The sequence below is a fragment of the Acomys minous genome (assembly GCF_964271855.1).
Source record: "Acomys minous genome assembly, chromosome: 10".
Classification (NCBI taxonomy): Eukaryota; Metazoa; Chordata; class Mammalia; order Rodentia; family Muridae; genus Acomys; species Acomys minous.
In genome coordinates this window covers 15,899,646-15,921,046 of record NC_140491.1, presented here as the reverse complement: position 1 = coordinate 15,921,046, position 21,401 = coordinate 15,899,646, and the positions used below count along the sequence as shown (strand labels likewise).

General features: G+C 38.5%; 1 protein-coding gene and 1 long non-coding RNA gene across 4 annotated transcripts in view; one reads left to right on the top strand and one right to left on the bottom strand.

Annotated features, from left to right (window-relative positions):
* Positions 1 to 21,401, bottom strand: part of LOC311607716 — a 612,504-nt gene that overhangs the window by 367,403 nt on the left and 223,700 nt on the right. The window lies entirely within an intron of this gene.
* The window catches only part of STIM2 (stromal interaction molecule 2), a 126,514-nt gene that overhangs the window by 46,867 nt on the left and 58,246 nt on the right, over positions 1 to 21,401 (top strand). For all 3 annotated transcript variants that reach the window (XM_084799705.1, XM_084799706.1, XM_084799707.1), the window contains exon 2: positions 3,749 to 3,879. In XM_084799705.1, coding sequence (XP_084655831.1) covers positions 3,749 to 3,879 — 131 coding nt within the window. The remainder of the gene's footprint in view (positions 1 to 3,748; positions 3,880 to 21,401) is intronic.

The window sequence follows — 21,401 nt, the reverse complement described above, 5'->3', positions numbered from 1 at the left end:
GAAAAATAGGATGACTTTCTTTTGTAGTCTGCAGTAGACGCTGTCCACTTGCCCATAACCTACTATTTTAATGCACTTTGCACTGCTGCTCTAACAGAATGCCGTAGAACTGGCCATGTATAAACAATAGAAATTAATTTCTTACAGTTTTGGAGGCTAGAAGCATGTGATCAGGGAGCTGGCATGTAGGTACAAGTGACCTATTACGTTGAATTGTCATGGTGGAAGCAGGAAGGGTAAGAGAGCATGAGATAGGAAGTGGAAGGAGGGCAAGTGACGGCAAAGGATCAAAGTCACCCTCAATCGTTAGCATTAGTCTTTTCCTGAGGGTGTGCTCTCATAACTTAACCCCCCTCGTTAGGCCCTACCCCCGGTACTTGTTACACTGAGGAATATGTTTCAAATGCAAGGCTTTTTTGGGAGGGCATATTCAAATCATGACACCATATAGCAAATGTTCTTAACAGTTCATAATGTAGGAAGCACATGCCTTCTCACTAGATTGCGAACTTTAAAAAGTATATGACATGGGCTAGAGAGATGGCTCAGTGGTAAACTGTCTGCTCTTCCAGAGTCTTGAGTTCAATTTCCAGCAACCACATGGTGGCTCACAACCATCTATAGTGAGGGCTGGTGCTCTCTTCTGGTGTGCAAGCATACATGTATATGTAATAAATAAATAAATAAATAAATAAATAAATAAATAAATAAATCTTTTCTAAAAAGTATATAACACTTTTTAATTTCTAATGATTGCATTGTCTTTTTAATTTCTTTTTCTTTTTTTTTTTTGGAGACAGGGTTTCTTTATGTTATCTTGGCTCTTGTGGACTCACGTTGTAGAACTAGGCTGGCCTCGAACTCACAGCAATCTATCTGCCTCTGCCTCCCGAGTGCTAGGATTAAAGGTGTGTGCCACCACGCCCGGCTTGTCATTTTATTTTCTAACGCATACCTTTCTTTTTATGGCATAGAAGTTTGTGATCTAAAGTATGAAGCATCAGGATTAATCAGATCTAAGCTATATTCACGACAATCCTAGCTATTGTGAACTTGTGATAAATGGAAGAACAGTCTCTGCTCTGATTGTGTGCTCAGCAATGTGGGCAGAATGATATGTAAAGCAGCCAGAGATAAGAAGAGTGCAGCATAAAGTGAGGGTTTAGGTAGATCATTCTGAAAATTTAGGTGAAAATTTTCAAAAATTTTAGCATAGCAGCTGTTTGCTTTCTTTTTTCTAGCTGCTTGGCATTGCTAGAATGTCTGTAGCCTTTACTTACTCACCTTCTGTTTCGCTAGAATATACTAGGATGTTTTTCTCTTGTTCACGGTGATATTTCCAGTGCCTAGCACAATAGGTACACAATAGTTGACATTTTTAAAATTGATAAACTGGAGTTTGGAGAAGGAAATGTGTATTACACAGTACTTTTTAATGTAATACATTCAAATAAATAATAAATCTTAATTGTAATTAGCCAAGCAATTGATTCTGAGATCGGATCTTGCTCTGTAGCACTGGTTGGCCTGGCATTAGTTAGCTATGCAACCCTGAATCACACTAGTGCTGCCTGTATGACCATGCCTGGTGCAGTTTTATCTGTGCATGCATTTGCCAGGTTCTATGTTACTCTTGATCAGTCTTGATCATCACCCCCTCACTCCTCCCCCAATTATTAGATTTTAGCAAATCTTAGTGTTTTAAATATTTGACAGTTTGGTGGTCAACCCAACTTTTAATGGCTAAACCATCTTTCCAGCCCTGATTTTATTTTGATAGAGTCTTACTATCTGGCTGGCATGGAGCTCACTGTGTAGAACAGGCTGACTTTTTAAAAAATTTAATTTTTATTAATTTTTAAATGTACATTTATATTATTACACATATATACAATAAACTACCTACAGCAAGAAGAACCAGTGAACAATCAGGAATTATATAAATGTTATATTCTTAGTGTTTTGGCTATTTGTATTTGGCAGCCTTAAGAAAATATCTTTCCTATATTGGTGCGTCTAAATTTCTGAATATAAATCAGTATCTATCATATCTCACCATTATCAACTTAAAACATCGATCTAGACCTAAAACCATCTTAACCTCTAAAAAACTAACAAACTGGTTTTCAAGTCACAGAAATCCACCTGTCTCTGCCTCCTGAGTGCTGGGATTAAAGACGTGCCCCACCACAGCTGGTTTTTAGCGTGTACTGTTTTTTTTCCCCTCTCTAATTAAAAAAAAAATGTGTGGATGTTTTGCCTGCCTGTTTTCTGGACATCACTTGTGTGCTTGGTTCCTGCAGAGGTCAAAGGGGGCTCTAGGTCCTCTGCAGTTGGTGTTACTGATGCATATGAGCTGCCATGTCGGTGCTGCGAATTGAACCCAGGTTCTCTGGAAAAGCAGCAAGTTCTCTTAACCACTGAGCCACATGTGACTTGTAATTGTGCTTCTCATTTTCTTTTCTCTCCTCTTTTCTTACAATATTAAAGTAAAACTCGACTTTGAATTAAAACTACAAAAATGTTAAATTACTAGGGCATTTTTTTCAGATTATAAGTTGGAACATGTAGATATCTGGATTTGAATTATCATTTAGAAAATAAAATAACTTGTGCGTTTCAGGTACTTCTCTATAATTATTTTTTCTATAAATACCAAAGTAAATATTCTATTACTACAGTAGACTTTGCTTTATTTGACAGGTGAATGAGATAGCTAAGACCATTGACAAGTGCCTTGTAGACAGCAGGAGCAGATTCTAACAGTTAGTGAGATAACCATACTGTGGCAATCTTACAACTGATACTAAGCCTTCAAGTCACTGATTTCTAGGAATACTTCAGTTCTACTGATATTATAGTTTAAAATACAATTTTAATGATTTAGTAAAATAATAGCAATAAGTCTACCAATTTTACAGTCTACTGATGAGTCACATAGGATGTGAGTTAAAAATACAGCGCTGTCCTATCTTGGCATATAGGCTTTTACTAGTCATACCATCAGAAGAGGCCTTTCGTCTACCTGGCCTTAAGTCTTAGAAGACTCTCATAAGGCGTATGCCCTCTAAATAGTGCTTCATGGTTTATTACATTATTTTATTTTGTTTTTCAGACCTGGGGATGAAATCCAATGCCTCATGCATACCAGGGTTTATGTAGCCTTTGATCTTTAATTTTTGACAACTTGAATATGATGTTCTATTTATTTGCTCTTGGAAGGGATTTAGCCAACGAATGGATATTGAAGAAAACATGAGAAATAAGATTTGAAGAAAGTCTCTTAAAAGATCTTGTTGACTGTAAAATGTGTACATTTGAAAAGCCAGATAGACATACTCTTGGATTATCATAAATTGAAAATTGTTCTATAATTTCCTTCCTTACTTGTTTTGAATGTTTCTGGAACCTTTTATTTTAATTAAACAGGGTTGTACAAAAGTAACACTATCTAGTCCATGTTAATTTTTTCTTTTTAATATGAGGAAATATTTCTCTTCAGAAATATTGGATACAAAGAGATCTTGAAAGATGAGGAAATGTTAGCTGACCAAGATGTCTCTGCCCATTATTAATTATATTACTTTCATTCAAGCTTGTTTATTTATTATCATGTTAGACTATATTCTGGTGAGGCAGAAGTTCTTGGTCTTAGTCTGAAGTCTGACGTTTTTCTTTTTTAATTCTATCTAGCTGTGGCCTGTGGTGTAGCACGACACGTTAGTGATCGTCCTCTGCTCTGTTTCAGATCCCTGTATGGCCCTGAGCCCGCCGTGCTTCACCGAGGAAGACAGGCTCAGCCTGGAGGCGCTTCAGACAATACACAAGCAGATGGACGACGACAAGGACGGAGGGATAGAAGTGGACGAGAGTGACGAAGTAGGTGGAGCTCCTTGCCCAGGAGTCGTCTTCCGCCTCCAGTTCTCCCCTGATTCTTACAGCACTTAGTTCCGCTTACAGTAGTCTTTAGTGCCTTTAACTTCTGTTTGCTTTAAAAACCTTCTAAAAACTGTACCTTTGCTTGCTGTATTTACATGGCTTTTCTCACCTTCTTTGCTTGCTTTTCTCACTACCCTTCTTCCACCTTTCTGTTTCCTTCCTGTTGTAATTGTGACTTCATAGATTGGTAGTTGTGGATTTTTTTTTAAAAATTTTAAGATTAGGGTATGAAATATAACTTCTGGGTTCTAAATCTTTAACCATAGCAAGGTCTCTAAACATGTGGATGGCCTTGTGCTTCCTGGTTACATAAACATCTTGTCACAGTTGTAGGTTTCTCAAATACAAGTCCTCCTCTGACTGTGTCACTACCCAGTGTTGTTCTGTTAGCGACAAATAGTTTATTCCAAATTCTGAGGGTTAACTGGGTTCACCTGGGCACTGCTGGTTGCTGTAGGTATGAGCTTTGCCATCTGTGGTAATTGGCATATATTTCTGAGCTGCCGTGAGGTTGTCTTACCCTTCTGTATGCCTATCCTCTGGATAGCCCCGCCCATCCAGGAGGGGGTTATTACTGCCTGGCAGCTGGTTGCCAGGGGTAGCATTCCAGGAAGTTCTTGTGTGGGTGCTTATCATGCCTCTAGTTGACAGTACAAGCTAGTATCAGATTGACAAAGGCAAGTCATGTGGGTTAGCACAGGTTAGGTGGGAATCTCTAAAGGTATTACATAGTTTCCTTCTTCCTTTTTCTCCCTCTAAACTCTCCCAGGTACCTCCTTTTTCAAATTCATGACCTCTTTCTTTATTTGTTATGTTTGTGTGTGTTTGTATTATATGTGTATGTGGTGTGTGTGTGTGTGTGTGTGTGTGTGTGTGTGTATTTGTGAATACATAATACTCTATATAAAGTGTCTTGTATGTATGTTTTCAGGGCTACCTATTTCGTATAGATGGCCTTCCCTTGAGAAGACTGTTTCTCCTGCTCTCGGTTTTCCTGTAGGTCTTCGTCTAGGATTGAGGCCTCATGGGCTTGTTAGCACGACAGCATGCTTATTGCTTTCCTTGTTCATCTTACTTTGGGCAGTCATGTTGGTGAGACTTCATAAGTGTACCTTCTGACATTTCCAGGACACGTGGTTTCACAGCCGACTCACCATTCCTGTGGCTCCAGCCCCTCTTCCCTGAGCCTTACGTACAAGAGTTGTCTAGTTACTGCTGGAGTAGTATAGTCCTCACTCTTCAGCCAGGAAACTACATTACAGAAAACCACAGTGGATCAAAATGCAGAGGAGTGGAGCCCAGTCCCAACAGATACATTTCCAAGATGTGTTCTTAGAATTTAGAATTAAAAAAAAAAAAAAAAAGATTCACCTTCATTCAGCAACCACCAACTGCTCATTAACTAAATGCGACTGGGGGTGGGGAGGGAGCGGAGGAGGGGAGGGAGGGAGAGGGAAGGTGGGAGGGAGAGAGAGTAAGCCAAGCGCAAGCAGAGAGACAAAGCCAGGGGAAAGACAATATTCCTCCAAAACATATAGGAGGAAGAAAACTTCAGAAGAAAAAGTCACACTTAATGTGTTGTTAACAGTAGTCACTGCTACATTTCTGTGAAGAGATACCATGACCAAGGAAATTCTTATAAAACAAGCATTTAATTGGGGATTAAAAAATAGATGTGGGCCTTTGTGATTCGCATCCCATCCATGCTTAACATTGACCTGCTTGCTCTTCTGTGGGTCTTGTACAAGCACCCATAGCTTCTATGTTACTCCTCCCCGTTCTCTGGCTCCTACAGTCTCTGGACCCTTTCTTCTATGTGTCTTGAGCCTTCATGCTGGGGGCTGATAAAAATGACCCATGTAGGGGAGTCTGCATTAATTGCTGCCCATTGAAAAGAGGATTTTCTCTTACCAAGGTTGATATTAGCACTAATCTATATTTAAAAGCATAAGTACTCAGACAGCAGTTTGACACGTATCCATTTAGCAGCATAAAAGTAGTAGGTTTTCCCTTAGGGACTATGACTTTCCCGGATGTGTGCATTTGACCAGGTTTACAGCAACAGGCAAGAATTTAGTCTTGTGGTACAGGCCTCAAATCCAATCAGGAACCAGTTGGTTACATCCATAATGCTGATGCCATTCTGCATCAGTGGGCACATCTTGCTTGGCAAATCAGTATTGTAGCATATAGGATGTACCACAGTTGTGTAAAGCTACCACTGGGTAAAACTTTGCTCTCCCAGAATTCTGCATAGCACTTTCTCAGACCATGAAAACTAAGTATCAAAGAGGAAGTTTCTGGGCCACTTCAAGCATGATTTCTCTATCTCTTACATTGTGAAGTCTTTAGTAATAGAGTCTAGATTTTGTGGGCAATCAAGAGTAAAATGAGCATCCTGTGTTCATTTGGGGGCTTGTGTGGCCTCCTGGCAGATTGCTTGTAAGAAGGCATCTCATACCTAGCATTGACAGTTTTAATAATGGATGTCTTCTGGATGTATTATTGTCAATTTGTTCAGAGTATACCAGTTCATAAAAGGCCCTATTTAAAATGCAGAGCTTAGCGTTTTATCAATATAAAATTTATAGAAAATAAAATCTTAAAAAAAATAAAATCTTTCTGTTTTTTGAATATTGATGTTAAATACAAGTAAAGTATGCCTTTCCACTTTATTGGTACCTAAAAAAATATAGAAGTCCACCATTTAGTATGACAACCACTAGCCACATTTATTTTTTGGATTTTGAAATTGAGGTATGCTATTAACATAAAATACATGTTAAAATGTGGATATTTTGAGGAAAATAAAGTGTAAATTTAAAAAATATTAGAGGCTTGGGAGAATGCTCAATCCATAAAATGCTTGCTGTGGAAACATGAAGATCTGAGTTCAGGTGCTCAACATACAAACAAGCTGAGCGTGTGAGGCATGCCTTTAATCTCAGTGGTGATGGGAGGCGAGGGCATTTGTCTCCATCCTGTCTAGCTGAATTGTTGAATCCAGATTGAGTGAGATATCCTGTCTCAAAACATAAGGTGGAGACTGACTGAACAAGGTGTCTGACACTGACCTCTGGCCTTCATACACACATTATACACATAAATGTGCACACGTACACAGTATCAATTGTTTATGTTGTATATAATGTCTTGGACATATTAGTGACATTAAATATAATATTGAAATTAACTTGTTTTTGATTTATGTAACTTTTAGAAAATTTAAGATTAAATGTGTAGATTCATTTTGTTCTGACCATTGGTCTAGAGGGCGTAAATGAGTGAGTTGTTAATTCTATAGTTCTTGAGCTAGTTTGTGTCTCCAGTTTTATAATTATTTTTTTAATTAAAGTATCTCATTGAAAAAGTAAATCTGTAACAGGCCTCTATTAGCTATAATTAGAGTATTTCATGAGTTTAATAAAAAAATCATAGTAAAATCAAATTAAAGTATTTTAATTTCTTGTAATTTGGGAATTGTAATAGTACATTAAAAAATTCAGAAATAGCGTTTTAAAATTCTGATAAAAAACTATTTCTCTCTTTCTTGTTTTGTAGTTGGTCTTATGAGAAAGCATTGCTCAGTATAGTTTTTATTCATTCATTTAATTTGGACCTAATATTTGAGGGCCTTCTGTATACCAGATGTCCAAATAGATTCTTGGAATAATGGATGGGTAACAAAACAGATGAAATCTGTGCCTTTGAGCTAACAGGGCTCTTGCAGGGCTGTGGGAAGACACATTTCAGAAACTCAGTGCTTGACTGGGGAGAAGGGATCAGGACAGGAAGATGGGGGAGGCTATATGTAACTCAGGCTCTTCTTCAAGAGCATCAAGTGCTTGTAACTGCTGAGCCATCTCTCCAGCCCGTTTGCATTTCATCTTGGAAGTGATGTTCCATTGTCTTTCTTTTAGCCTGCTTGCTGGAACTTAGATGCTGTCCAGATGACCCTCACAGTCGTGGTCACAAAATGAATGGGAAGATTCTGGACTACCGGGGGCACCTTGGGTGCTGCTTACCACAGTTTGTTTCTGTCTTCTGCTAAATAGAGACATTCAGTAGGAAGTTTCTCCACATGATTATAAAGCATTGAAGTAGTAAAATTGTCACTTCCTTCAAAAGGCTTCATTTTAAAAATGATACATAATCAGACTTTTCAAGGTCAACTCTTTAATAGGATATGTTTAGAATTTTAAGACATGATGTGTAGTGTTTTGCAGTGAATGATGGCTTTAAATTACATGTAGAAATATGTTAGAATACTTTGAGGATTACCTGGCATTCTTCTAAAAGGAAAAGCAGGGCAAAGTTGAGGTGAATAAAGTAGATAAATGAGAAATTTTGCTTCCTGTTTAAAAATTACTAGTCGTTATGCTGGGTTCATGTATTTTTGTTATTGTGGTACTGGGCTTACTTATGAAGTTCCGTGTCAATTGAATGTTTACTATTTGTTTTAGAGTATAAATACTTTATCTTACTAAAGTATGGGATACTCCGAGAGGCACTAAGAATGAAGAATATACTATTATTATCTGATTAGATATATCATAGAGGTTGGTCCATATGGCAAGGTCACCAGCTTACAAGTAACAGAACGAGGGTTTGTAGTTCAACCTGAGCATTTAATTCATGTTACTGGCTCACAGTCTGTGTTGTTTTTCTGTGATGATGTGTATTATTTTTTTTCTAAAAGGATGCCATTTCATGAATCTGCATGACAAGGAACGTTCTTTAATTCAGAATATTTTATGAGTCTAGTGTATTGAAGCTCTATTTTTAGCATAAGCAGCCAAAAACTGCTTGTCTAATGAATAGATTTTTTTTAAAGGTAGGTTCAATGATATTGTTAGTATGATACTAACCTACTATAGTATCTGTGGTAGTTCAAGGGCAAAGTAATTATTTAGTGAGTGACAACATTGGTTTTGGTTTGGTTTTATTTTGCATTTATTGAACTTTTCCTGGTGGAAAATCTTGGCTATAACTGTTAAACAGAGTACCTAATATGCATTTCATGATGTTTTCTTTTTTTAAATGCATCAAAATTGAGAAGTCAGATTGTGGCCTGGACCACCATGTAATCATGGTGGCCTATGGTCCTAGGATTTGGGACTGCCTCCCAGAAGCAGGCAGCAGCACTGTATACCTGCCTGCAGCAGGGCAGCAAGACCTGAAAACAAAACTTAGTTCAGCAATACATTCTTAAAATGGATTTCATTCTTTTTAACTTTAATTTCTTTCTTTTTTAGGATTTCATACTCAAGTACTGTATATACATCATCTTAACCTTTTTTCTCAACCTGTACCTCTTCTCATCCTCCCAGTCTCTTTCAAGTTAAAGACTTCATCTTTAATCTTTAATATTTCTTTAATATTGTTTTACACACACACACACACTTCACACACACTTGCTGAGTCCATTTAGTACTGTCTGTGTATATCTAGTGGGGATATACATAGAGTGTATACATAGAGTGTAGGATAATGACATTGTAAAGATAATGACATTGTTAAAAATAAAAGCATTTGGTGCCTATAGCCAGTTCATGTTTAAAGGAAAATGTTACCATGTCCTGAAAGACGTTAGACACAAGAAATGACACACAGAAGCAGCAATCAGACCTAAGTGGCCCATGGGTATCAAGTGAGGTGTCACGGAAACTAGGAAAAAGCTGGTATACCATCACATCAAAGTCAGTAGAACCCTGTGCCTCAGGTAGATGGTATAAAAGCCAGAGGGTTATTAGCCTTTAGAATTCTTTAGGTTTTTTCCATATTTGTTCTTTAAAACAAAAAGTCTTATTGACTATAAATATTAAGAGAACTTAGAATAATATTGATAAATCACTCAGTGCTCCTGATGGCAGTGCAAGTAAAGAACCCGAGGCTGACGCTTGCTTTGCCTACCTGTACTTCACCAAACTATTTTCTTGTTGCCCCTCTGCTGTTATAGTAAGGAATTTCTGGGCATGCACTCTCAGATACAGTTTTTAAAAAGATTTATTTATTTATTATCATATATACAGTGTTTTGCCTGCACACTAGAAGAGAGCACCCGATCTCATTATAGATGGTTGTGAGCCACTATGTGGATGCCAGGAATTGAACTCAGGACCTTTGGGAGAGCAGGTGGTGCTCTTAACCTCTGAACTATCTCTCTAGCCCCCAGATGCAGTTTTAAATACCTGTATTTAAATAACATTGCATATATTAGATATTAAAATACGAGATGCAAGTAAACTGCTTCTCAGCTGCATTAGATTGTGTGTCCCTTTGTCCACTCTGTTTGGAGGTGTCTGCACTAATAAGCTGTGAAAACAAGTTCACACTTTGTGCCACATGGCCTGCTCTGCATTTTTGTAAGAATGGACAAGTCTGAGCATTTTTACCGAAGTGCATTCAGAGGTACTGCTGTGAGTGCATATTTCTTAACCACATAACACATGAGATTCTGATGCTGATATCTATGGTACCTTCAAGGAATGGCAGGGCTCAGTTATCTCTGTGCAGACTTAGAAAAGCAGGAGATGTGTGCGCCTGAAAATTTAGATGTTTTTCTAAGGGAGGATGTAACTTTTTCTTCTAACATTTAATGTGTCTGGTTTTATGTTGCGATCTTTATCCACTTGGACCTTAGTTTTGTGCAGGGTGATAAATAAGGGTTTTTCTGTCATCTTAAGCAGTGCTTCCAGCTCACTATTATGAAGGTCTGACAAACAATGCTGCTTCCCCTTGTGATTTTTGGTTTTTTGTCAGATTGTACCATGAATGTTTCTTTGTATTTTCTATGAAAAAATATGGATGTAGAATTAATGCAGAAAAGAGCTAGGTTTCTATTTTTCTGGAGAAAATCCTTTGCTGTTTTTGAAGTAAGATGATTGAAAACCTAGATGATGAAAAGCCATCATGTAAATTACTGACTCAGATTTTAATGAAAGTTCTACTGTTTTTATAGTTGTATCTAGACATTTTAATTTAAATTGTAAAATTTCTACCCTGCTGCAGTATTTAGTTGCATATCCAGCCTTTTAATGTGTTATTGTGACAGTTACAGCACTAACTCACTTACTGGACTTTCTCCTGTATCTTTGGGATTCCAGCTCATTTGCCAACTATCTCTGAGTAAATGGCATGAAAAGAACTGATGCTCTGGCAGCTTTCTTCAGGGACGCAGGCTTTAGAGTCTGTCCATGCTCCAGTGGAGGGCCTCGCACCCACGTGCTTACTAGTTTCTTAGCACGGAACCAAGGGCTTTAAAAAAGCCTTCATGAGGTTGAGGTTGGGAGAGAAGAGTGGTGGGAGACATATGGAAGGAATTGGGAGTGCCTTAGAGCAAGCTCGTGTATGTGTGTGTGTGTGTGTGTGTGTGTGTGTGTGTGTGTGTGTGTGCGCGCGCGCGCGTGTGCACAATTCTCAAACAATATATTTAAAAAGAGAAAGAACTGATTTTCCCAGAGCTTTTCATACTGTATGTATGTTCTTCAAAGCGATTTCTGTAGGAGTGAAAAGATCCTGTGTCACCCAACCATTTGTTTCTGTTTATGCTATCTTAATCTCTAACAGAATTCTGATTTATTCCAGCAGGCTCTTTCTTGAAGCTGCATTAGTTATCGGCTGTTTAAGAAGCTCTTTTAGTATTTCATCATTGAGTTTCCTGTAGACTAAGTTGGCCCTTCTGGTTAAGATGGAACTTAGCCACCATTGTATGTATAATTTTTGGGAAACAATGGACTTAAAATGGCTAAATATAAACTCAGAAAAAGTGGATATGAGATCTGTCAAAGAATCAAGAACTTCCAGACTCATTTTTTATGGCATCAGAGAAGAGTAAACACTCAACTTAGTACATTTACCTCTTTCTAGGCATGGCAACCTTGCTTTAAACTAGGAAATCTTTTTTGTTGTCTCTCAGGTTCTTTCAATTTAAATCAAACCACCTACTGATTATACAGTTTCATTAAAAAATCTCATATTCCTGTTCCATTAATTTTTAATTTCCCTCACTGTCACACCCGGCATGTTACAGCCTGGCAGGGGCAGAGCAGTGGGAGTGAGTTGGGGCTGTGCATCTGGCCGTGACAGTTGCAGCCTGTCTGTACTGCTGGTCCTGTTCCTCTCCTCCCCCTGAGGATGCTCAGGACCACAGCATGGCATTGCACTTACATAATACAGCTCTGGAGAGTTTAGCACACTTTTACATATTGTTTCACTTTCTAGAAGATGTCAGCATCTCAGTGTGTACAGACCACATTCCACAAATGAAGCCCAGTGGTGTCTTAGTGTACCATGGTCACCGTGAGTCTTGTATTGTTGTTATTGTAGAGTGGCAATACAGGTTTTCATTCAAACTTGGATACTTCTGAGAGCGAGGAACAGTCCTATTAATAACTATACCAAGACAGCAGGTGTAAATGTAGCCTGCAGATAGTTGTAATTCTGCTTTCTGTTGTACTTAATTTAATTCATCAGTGTTTACTGTCTTCCTAAGTTGTTATAAGTTCGTCTAAATATCGGGCCAAACTTTGTACTATTAGAATTTATATGATTACTAGGAACCTTTTCATATGGTTCAGTTTTCTTTAGTAACATGAAAGACCTATGCAGGAATTTAAGTGTGTGTGTAGACATACATGCATCTGTGTGAGCATATGTTTAGAGGTCAGAGGAAATTTAATTCTAAGGAGCCATCCTCTTTGTTTTTTATTTTGAAACAAAACGTGCTATTGGACTAGAGCTCACCAAATAGGCTAGGCTAGCACCAGAGGCCCACTTATTTCTTCCGTCCCTGCATCAGGATCACAATTGCAAGCTACCATATGTGGCTTTTGTTATGTGGGTTCTGGGGATCAAACTCAGAAAGTTTAAATTTGTTTACCCTTCTTAAAGTTGCCACTTTTGAATTCTTTAGAAGTGCTATAGCTACATGTTTTGTGTAGCAAAACACTATTCATTAACCCTTTCATAGATTTTATAATTTTGTAGTTTCTTAGATTTCCCAAATGTATTTTTGTTCTTTCTAAAAATGTCTCTTCTTTATTGAGGTCTAATTGGTGTATGTGTCGTGTGTGTGTGTGTGTGTGTGTGTGTGTGTGTATGCATATATATTCATGCTCATATGCAGCATGATTTGATGCACCTTATACATGTGTCCTAACACTTCACTTAAATACTGTTTAGAATAGTATAGTGATTATTTTTAACGTTTTGATTTTTGTTTTATTCTCATTGTTTTAAACTTTATTTTCTTGGCCCTATAAGAGTTTAGTAAATGTGCTTGATGCTTGATCATTCAGTTAAACATAATACCCCTAATACTTTGAAGTTCCTGTGTTACATGTGGTAGGGGAATATGAAACATGAGTATAAATATCAGTGAGTTTACCATCTAGGTGATCATATGATGTTACAACTGTATAATAAAAGGTACATTCTGGCAAATTACATACTAGGAATGTGAATGAATCATGGATATGGCCTGTGTTTTAGAGAAGATAGTATCTGCCTGTTGAGGGCGTGCCATGCAAAACTTGCTGTAGAGCCTGTGCTGGGCCTTATGAAATAACTGGCCGTAGTGTTCACAGGCTTGCCTGACACACAGGACGTTCTATAATGTGGAATCAGGATGCAGACATAGCAGTCGAGGAAGAGTGATGTGTCGAGTTTTCCCAGGGAAAGACCAGAACTGTAGAGCGCTGCATGTTCCCTCTTCATTTTTTCAACCTGCTCTAGTTTTTTGCACCTTCAGTGTAGGTACTCTGTAGGATCTTTGTTGTTAGGCCTCTTTCCCTTTTTAGTTTCTTGAAGTTTCATGCTGGCTCCTGGATTTAATTATCACTTCCATGTATATTAGATTTGGACATCTCTCTAGAACAGCGTCTCAGTCTTCCTAATGTTGTGACCCTTTAGTAATGTTCCTCATGTTGCAGTGACCCCCCAGCCATAAAATTAATTTTGTTGGTACTTCGTAGCTGTAATTTGATAGTGTTATTGCATTATAATGTAAATATCTTACATACAGGATAACTGTGAAAGGGTCATTTGACCCCAGAGGAGTTGCAACCCGTAAGATGAGAAACACTGATTTAGAATTTTCTTTATACATTTGATATGGTATAATTTCCAACTCTTTTGCTTAGATGCCAGCAAAGCACATGTTTTCACTTCTAGAAGTCTTAGGCTGATTCAATCACTGGCTTAAAAAAACATTTCTTATATTTTGCTTATGAGTCTAGCCTTTAGTGGCTGAACCATCTCTCTAGCTAGCCTTGTCTACATACAGATTGAGTTCCAGAACAGCCGGGGCAGGGCTACACAGAGAAACCCTGTCTTGAAAAAGTAAAAAAAAAGAAAAAAAAAAAGAAAAGAAAAGAAAACAAATTCTTTGTTCTCTCTTAGTTAGCTGTTCTTCTCATCCATTTATCAGCTGACTTAGTTTTCCTCTCATGTTACAGTGGCATCTCTGCCTTCTAACTTCTCAGGGCTACTGAGATGATTATTATGTTGTTTGTAGCTGGCATGGCCATTGCAGTCTTCCTTTTAAATCTGTCTTAATAAAAACACGTAGAGTATGATACATGGTTGTTTTCTCTCCTGTCTAAAAACTTACATCAGACCATATCTCCAGTGGTCACAAATTTCCATGCATGTCACAGTTGCCAGAGGACTTTCCAGCACAGATGCTTCGGCCCACACTGTTTCGTGTTCAATAAGTCTGATTGAGGTTCTAATAAGTTCTCTGGTGATACTGATCCTGCTGGTCTAATAGACATGCTGAGACCCACAGCTATAGTCTTCGTCCAATATAGTTTAGACTTCCTAGCTGGGCATTCATGGCCTTTTATAGATAGCACAGTCTGTCTGTCTGTCTAGTTGTGGTCAGTTACTATACAGCTTCCTCCACACTCTTTTTGCCTTAACCAAGGTGAACTATTAAGAGCTTTTTGTATACAGCTTTTATTCTTAAGCCCTGTGCTAGATAGTTTTATGTCAACCTGACGCAAGCTAAAGCCCCCTGAGGAGGAGGGAGCAGCCTGCACTATAGAGCAAGTACTGGGACAGCCAGAGATACACAGAGAAAGTCAGTCTCAAAAACCAGGAAAGAAAAGAAAAGAAAAGAAAATGCCTCCTTAGGATCAGCTATATGCAAGCTTTTAGAGCATTTTCTTACTTAGTGGTTGATATTTGAGAGCCCAGCCCATTGTGAGTGGTGCCATCCCTGGGCTGGTGGTCCTGGGCCCTATAAGAAAGCAGGCTGTGCAAGCCACAGGAAGCAAGCATTCCTCCATGCTGTGTCAGCTCCTGTCTCCAGATCCCTGCCTTACTTGAGTTCCTGCCCTCACTGCTTCTTTTTGATGTTGAATTGTGATATGGTAGCATAAGCCAAGTAATTTGCCTTCCCCAAGTTTCTTTGGTCTTGGTGTTTCCTCACAGCAATAGTAACCCTGACTAAGACAAGCCCACAGAGGCATTTTATGTGTGGTTTATTGTTTTTCTGTTTAACTTTGCTTATTAAAAGTACAATCATGTTAGGACTCAGGATATAGTTTGGTTGTAGCTTTTGCCTAGAGTGAAGGCATCTTGTAAGGTTGGTGCTAGTTTGCAGATTCAGTACAAGTAGAAACTCAATATAAATCCTTCTTTTTCTCTATTTTTTTGCCATCACTATTCTTCCAACTCAGTGGTCTCTTGTTTTGTATTATATTACTGGTATTTTTAGGTTTGTAATTTAGTTTGATCTGATTTCCAATCTAATTTCTTTAATCATGTTTTCTCTTTTTTCTTTTAACTGTCTCACATTAGTTACATAGTTGCATGTAATGATTGAAGAAAATTGATCTCTTTCTTTAGGGTATGACAAAGATGTCTTAAATAAACAAACAGACAGACAAACAAACCCCCAACAGTCCCTAGGTATTGCTGATTTTCATATTTGAAGAATTGGCCTATGGTTACTACCCTGAACCTCAATGATAGAGATCTGTTTGAATCTCATCCCCAAAAGCCAAGTGGTAAAGACACCATCTATTGCACATTGTTGTAAATTAATGCAATGTTTTAAAGATTTTCTTAAAGATCCTGAGGGAAGGAAATATCTTTTTAGTAGATGCACTTCAGTCTTTATGAGAAAAGTTTTCTGTTTTTTTAAACATTGTGTGTGTGTGTGTGTGTGTGTGTGTGTGTGTGTGTGTGTGTGTATGCGTATGCATGCGCACATACCACTGCATGTGTATGGAAGTCAGAAGGCAATTTGCAAGAGCTAGTTCTTTCCTTTTACCATGTGGGCTTCAGAGATTGTGATAATCAGTTCCACGAGATTGGTGACAATTGCCTTTTCTCAAGGAGCTGTCTTGCTGGCTTCAAGTTTCTTCAAATCTTGATGACTTAGGTCTCTTTAAAAATGTATTCCTTGAAAATGTCATAATACAATACTTTGATCTTATCACTACCTCCCTCCAAGTCCCCCAATATCACCTGCATTTTTGATGCACATTTTACACACAACTTAATACAGAGATTTTAGCTCAATAGTTTTTGAGTTTTGATAAACAGACACACCTTTTTACGCACAACATAACAGTGTAGATTTAGGTATAGATGTTGGTTTTGAAAAATGTACAGTTCTGTGTGTCTGCCACATGAATTTGAGGTACAGAACATTTTGATCTTCACATTCTTATGTAGATGACAACAGTGATAAAATTTTCTGTTATGTAATCTCATATGTATAATGGTAGTAATTTTTCTTTAGACCCTATATTCAGTGATGTGTTTAAAACCTGCCAGTGATCTAACCTGACCAATGAGGTTAGGATTGTCTTATTGCCAGAGGCCATATAGCTATTAAGATCACAAACTGTATTTGTGCACATAAACTGTCTTCTCTCTGTGTGTTGTGAAATCCGTTTGTGTCCTTCCTCCCCTCCCCTCCCCTCCCCTCTCCTCCCCTCCCCTCCCCTCCCCTCCCCTCCTCATGTACTTAGCTCCTCTCTCGCTATTCCAGGGCAGCTCTTTAGACCATTTCTTCTCTCCACAACTGTCTTGCCCATTTTCTCCTGAAACCTTTCCATCTGTCTGAAACCTGTCATTCCTTCTCCTTCTTTGTAAACACACAAAATAAAAACTTTGTTGAATCAAAGTTTTACTTTTGCTCTTTGCTTCGTCTCTCCTTTGAGTACAACAGAATCCCTCCAGGAGGAGCTGTGTATTATTTCTGCTGTATTTTGTTTCGAATACCTAGGTTTCTGTCTTTGTTACTCAGTGCAGCCCCTTCTCATGATGCTTGATGGTGTTGCTATGCAGAGGTAGTTTTCAGTCTTCACTTTCTAGCATCATGTCAAAAATGCCTTCATATTAATCAATATGATTATATTAATCAATTTCACTTGACTCTCCCAACTTTACATCTATTGGGTTACTTCTTTTCAGTTTCTTTGCTATTTCTTTGTTATTTTCTTGTTCTCACACTTCTTTGCCTAATACTACCACCTCTTGGAGAGCTTTCCTAGCTTCAAAGCTTTTACCTGCCCTCTATTACCCTGACCGTGAGATTTTTGTGTTCAAATTCAGCAACATCTCCATCATGACATGTAAAAGTCTTCTTTAAGTATATAAAATCCTGTCCTGATTTCTGCATCATTGGCTATTCTCTTCATTGACCTTGTTTAAAATACACACACACACACACACACACACACACACACACACACACGCACGCTATCTCTTTCTCTCCACATTACTTTCACGGTGACAGGAACTAGCAATAACTTTGCAGGACCTTGCTTATTCAGAGAAAGAATGTGATCTACTTCCACCACTGGTGCTCTGTAACTTAGAGTCCCAGTATCAAAGTAAAGCAGTATTAGTCCCTTCATATTGTAAGTTTTCATACTGATTTGTAGTCCACATTTCCATGACAAGAAGCACATTTAGTTTCACAGAAATTAGGAACTTTTTAACTTAAACATCTTAATGATACTCTCATCTATACAACTATATAGCTATAGTTCAATTTACAAAAAGCACTTTAAGTTAGAAATGTAAATTTCCACTTAAATCATCAATTTAATTTGGGAAGAAATGATATGATTTAATGAAATATGTCTAATTTCTAAATAGTTTTTATGTGTATGCATGAGTGTGGTGTATTAAGTGTGTGGGGTTGTTGTGGCGTGCTCGTACATGTGAGCACATGCAACAATGCCAAGCATCTTCCTCTGTGTGAAAGATACTTATTTAATCATTTATGCTTATAGCTGAAACTCAGGGAGCTCAACATTCACACTCTTGCCCATGTGCTTCTTACACCCACCAGAAGATGTTCCAACCTTGTGTTTTACCTATCTGACTTGTGTCTTTGTCTCCAACCCCAACCTCCTCTGTGAGCTCTGTCTAAATGAACTTTTATGAGCCAGCTGCCGTCCACTTTTACTCAGATCCTCTTGCCCACAATTTCACCTGAGAACACCCACTCTTTTTTTGTGTGTGTGTGGATTTTATTTATGTTTTATTTTTTAATTTTATTAATTTATTCAGATTAAAACTCAATTGTTATCCGATCACTTGTATCCTCCCATTCCTCCCTTCCTCCCACTTTCATCCTATTCCCCTCCCCTAGGTCTAAGACGGAGGGGGACCTCCTCCCCCACTTTATGGTCATAGGCTATCAAGTCTCATCTTGGTAGCCTGCTTATTCTTTCTTTGAGTGCCACCATGCCTCCCCACCAAGGGGAGGTGGTCAAATATGGGGCACCAGGGTTCATGTCAGAGTCAGTCCCCGCTCTCTACATAACTGTGGAGAATGTCCTGTCTATTGGGTAGATCAGAGTGGGGTTCAATGTTTACTATTGTATTGTCCTTGGTTAGTGTAATAGTTAAAGCAGACACCACTGGGCCCCGGTCCACCCATCATGATGTTCGAGAAGACCCACTTGTAAGGATGCTGCTCTGCATAAGAGTTAGGGTATGGCCTCTGGGATCATTTTGCTTAGTTTCCTCTTGCCTTTTTGAGTTGGTTAGAAAGATTATCCTCTGAGCAATAATGAGTATGTGCTGCCCACTGAAGTTTTTCTCCAGTTCATGAAGGTTAAGCTCGGATTTCAGGAAAGCTTTCAGTTGAGGAGCTGGTACAAAAAGTATGACAGCATTAGGATCTCCACCACCTTCGGGTTTCTCAGGTACCCGACGTTTAGTTCTCACAGCTGCGCCTTGAGCTCTGAGTTTATCTGCTGCCGAGGCATGGCTAGCAGGTGCCTGGGTACAGCATGGCTTCCTGCTCACTGATAAGCTCCACTGTCCTGTAGAGCTGGCTTAGGAAGAGGCTCAGGGCTCCAAGGACTCAGAAAGGAAACAGACTCGCAGTGACTGTGGAGCTCAGCTTCACTAGCCTGGCTAGCCCCCTGAGCGCTCTGGATGCACTGAGTCCCACCTCCTGTCCTCGTCTCTTTCCCTGCCCTGGGTTACAGATGTCTGTTGGAGTGCGTGGCTTTTGGTGGATGCTGCGAGTCCTAGCTTAGGTCCTTATACTTATCCAGCAAGCATTTCATCTGCTGAGCCATCTCCCTAGCCTCGCCCCAACTTCATGTGCCAGAAATTTAACCTGGCCTGGAAGTGTTGGGAGGCCATACATACTTACTGTTAATTTAGGTCACAAAGACCACTTTCTGCTGCATGTATTAGTCTAGGTGAGCAACAGGACGTGGGCAGCCCCCCCCTAAGCCATAGGAGGATGCAGTGAAAAGGCCCTCATCAGATTGCTCTTAGACTTGATCTTAGACTACCTAGCCTCTACAAATATGAGAAAAGTCTCTTTATCATTATCAAAAATCTTTAAATTACTATTCCTAGGTACTTGGATATGCTAGTAGAAAATGGTCTAAAACATCTGTTCATTGGATGGAAACTCTTTTCTGTTTCTTGGAGACTCCAGGTAGTACCTGATTTAGTTCTGTGGCTTTCTTGGGATTATAAAGACATTGCTACGGAATCCATATAATAGCTGTCTCCATTAGAAGTTAAGAGAGAGTATGGAAATGTGTACCCTGGGCTCTGTAACTTTGTTATTCCATTTAAAAAATGTAATATATGACAACTATCTAGACCTTGCACTGAAAATATCCTAAAGTTATGTCATACTAAATTGATGTAATTTCATTAAATGTTATATAACTGTTGACAAGTTCACTCTCTTTTAAAAAAAAAATAAGTGTAAAGAGATGTATGTTACATTTAATTTTGCAATGATTTGCCTAATGAATTCTGGTGAGGAACAGTTGGCATAGTTATAAGCCTTACTTTTATAATGTTATAGTGGAGACTTTTGAACCTGTTATGTAGTTGTGTCTTGCTATGTGATAAGTTCTAAGAAGTTAAAGATCTTGGTGAAGGCAATGATGGCTTCACCTTCGTGGTTGCTGTTACTAAGGCTGGATTCTAAAAAGGTCCTGCCAGTTATATTCCCACAGAGGTATGAATGTTCAGTGTTGTACAAAATGGATAAATCACATCCTTTTTTCAACAGCTTTGTAAAATATCATTGACTTAGGATAAATTACACATATTTCCCTATGTATTTAATTTCTCTATAATCATTAATCCATCATGAAGATTGGGAGTTCATCTGTGCCTTTTTCTTCTTCTGTCTACAGTTGGGTTAAAACCAAAACGTTCCTTGTAGTTGAGCATTCATGATGTTGAACTCTACTAGTGTTTGATTTCTTTGACATTGTTTTTTCCTGGGTAAGATTTCTAAGTTGGCAAGTTTGTTTGTTTGTTCGTTTTTAATCACGTATGTTATATGTGCTACTGTTGTATTTCCTACATTGCACTGTGTCTGATGCAACACCTGTTGTCTTCTTGATCTCTTTCCTCTGAGAAGTATTCCTGTCCAATCTCTGGTTTCCTTTAAGACTTTATGTTTCTGTTTTAGGTTATTGACTAGTGTGGTTCATTTAAGGTACTCTACAACTTTTTACTAAATTTGCTGTCTTTTTGTCTGCTGTACTCAGCCATACATCTCAGTGTTTTTCTTCCACTATCTTGTGTCTAAAATATTGGCTTGGGTTTTGTTTTGTTTTTTAAACTTTAATTGTTATGTCTCTATTTAACATGCTTAGAATGTATCTTAGCTTGTTGGATATGTAGACTATAGCTGCAAAATATTTATTTTATTTTAAATTATGTGCATGTTTGGGGGGGTGAGTACATAAATGCAGATGCCTTTGTAGAGGCCAAAAGAGAGCATCAGATTCTCTGGAGCTGAAGCTATAGGTGGTTGTGACCCGCCATGTTCTGGGACTTGAACGCAGGTGCTCTGGAAGGAGCTCTGTGTGTGCTTAACCTCCGTGTCACCTCTCCAGCCCTTGCGCTGTATATTGTTAATATTTTTAAAGGCCCGAAGTCTCAACCATTTCGCTTTTGGTTGCTGTTTTCCTGTATCTTAGTGTGCCAGTATCTTGGAC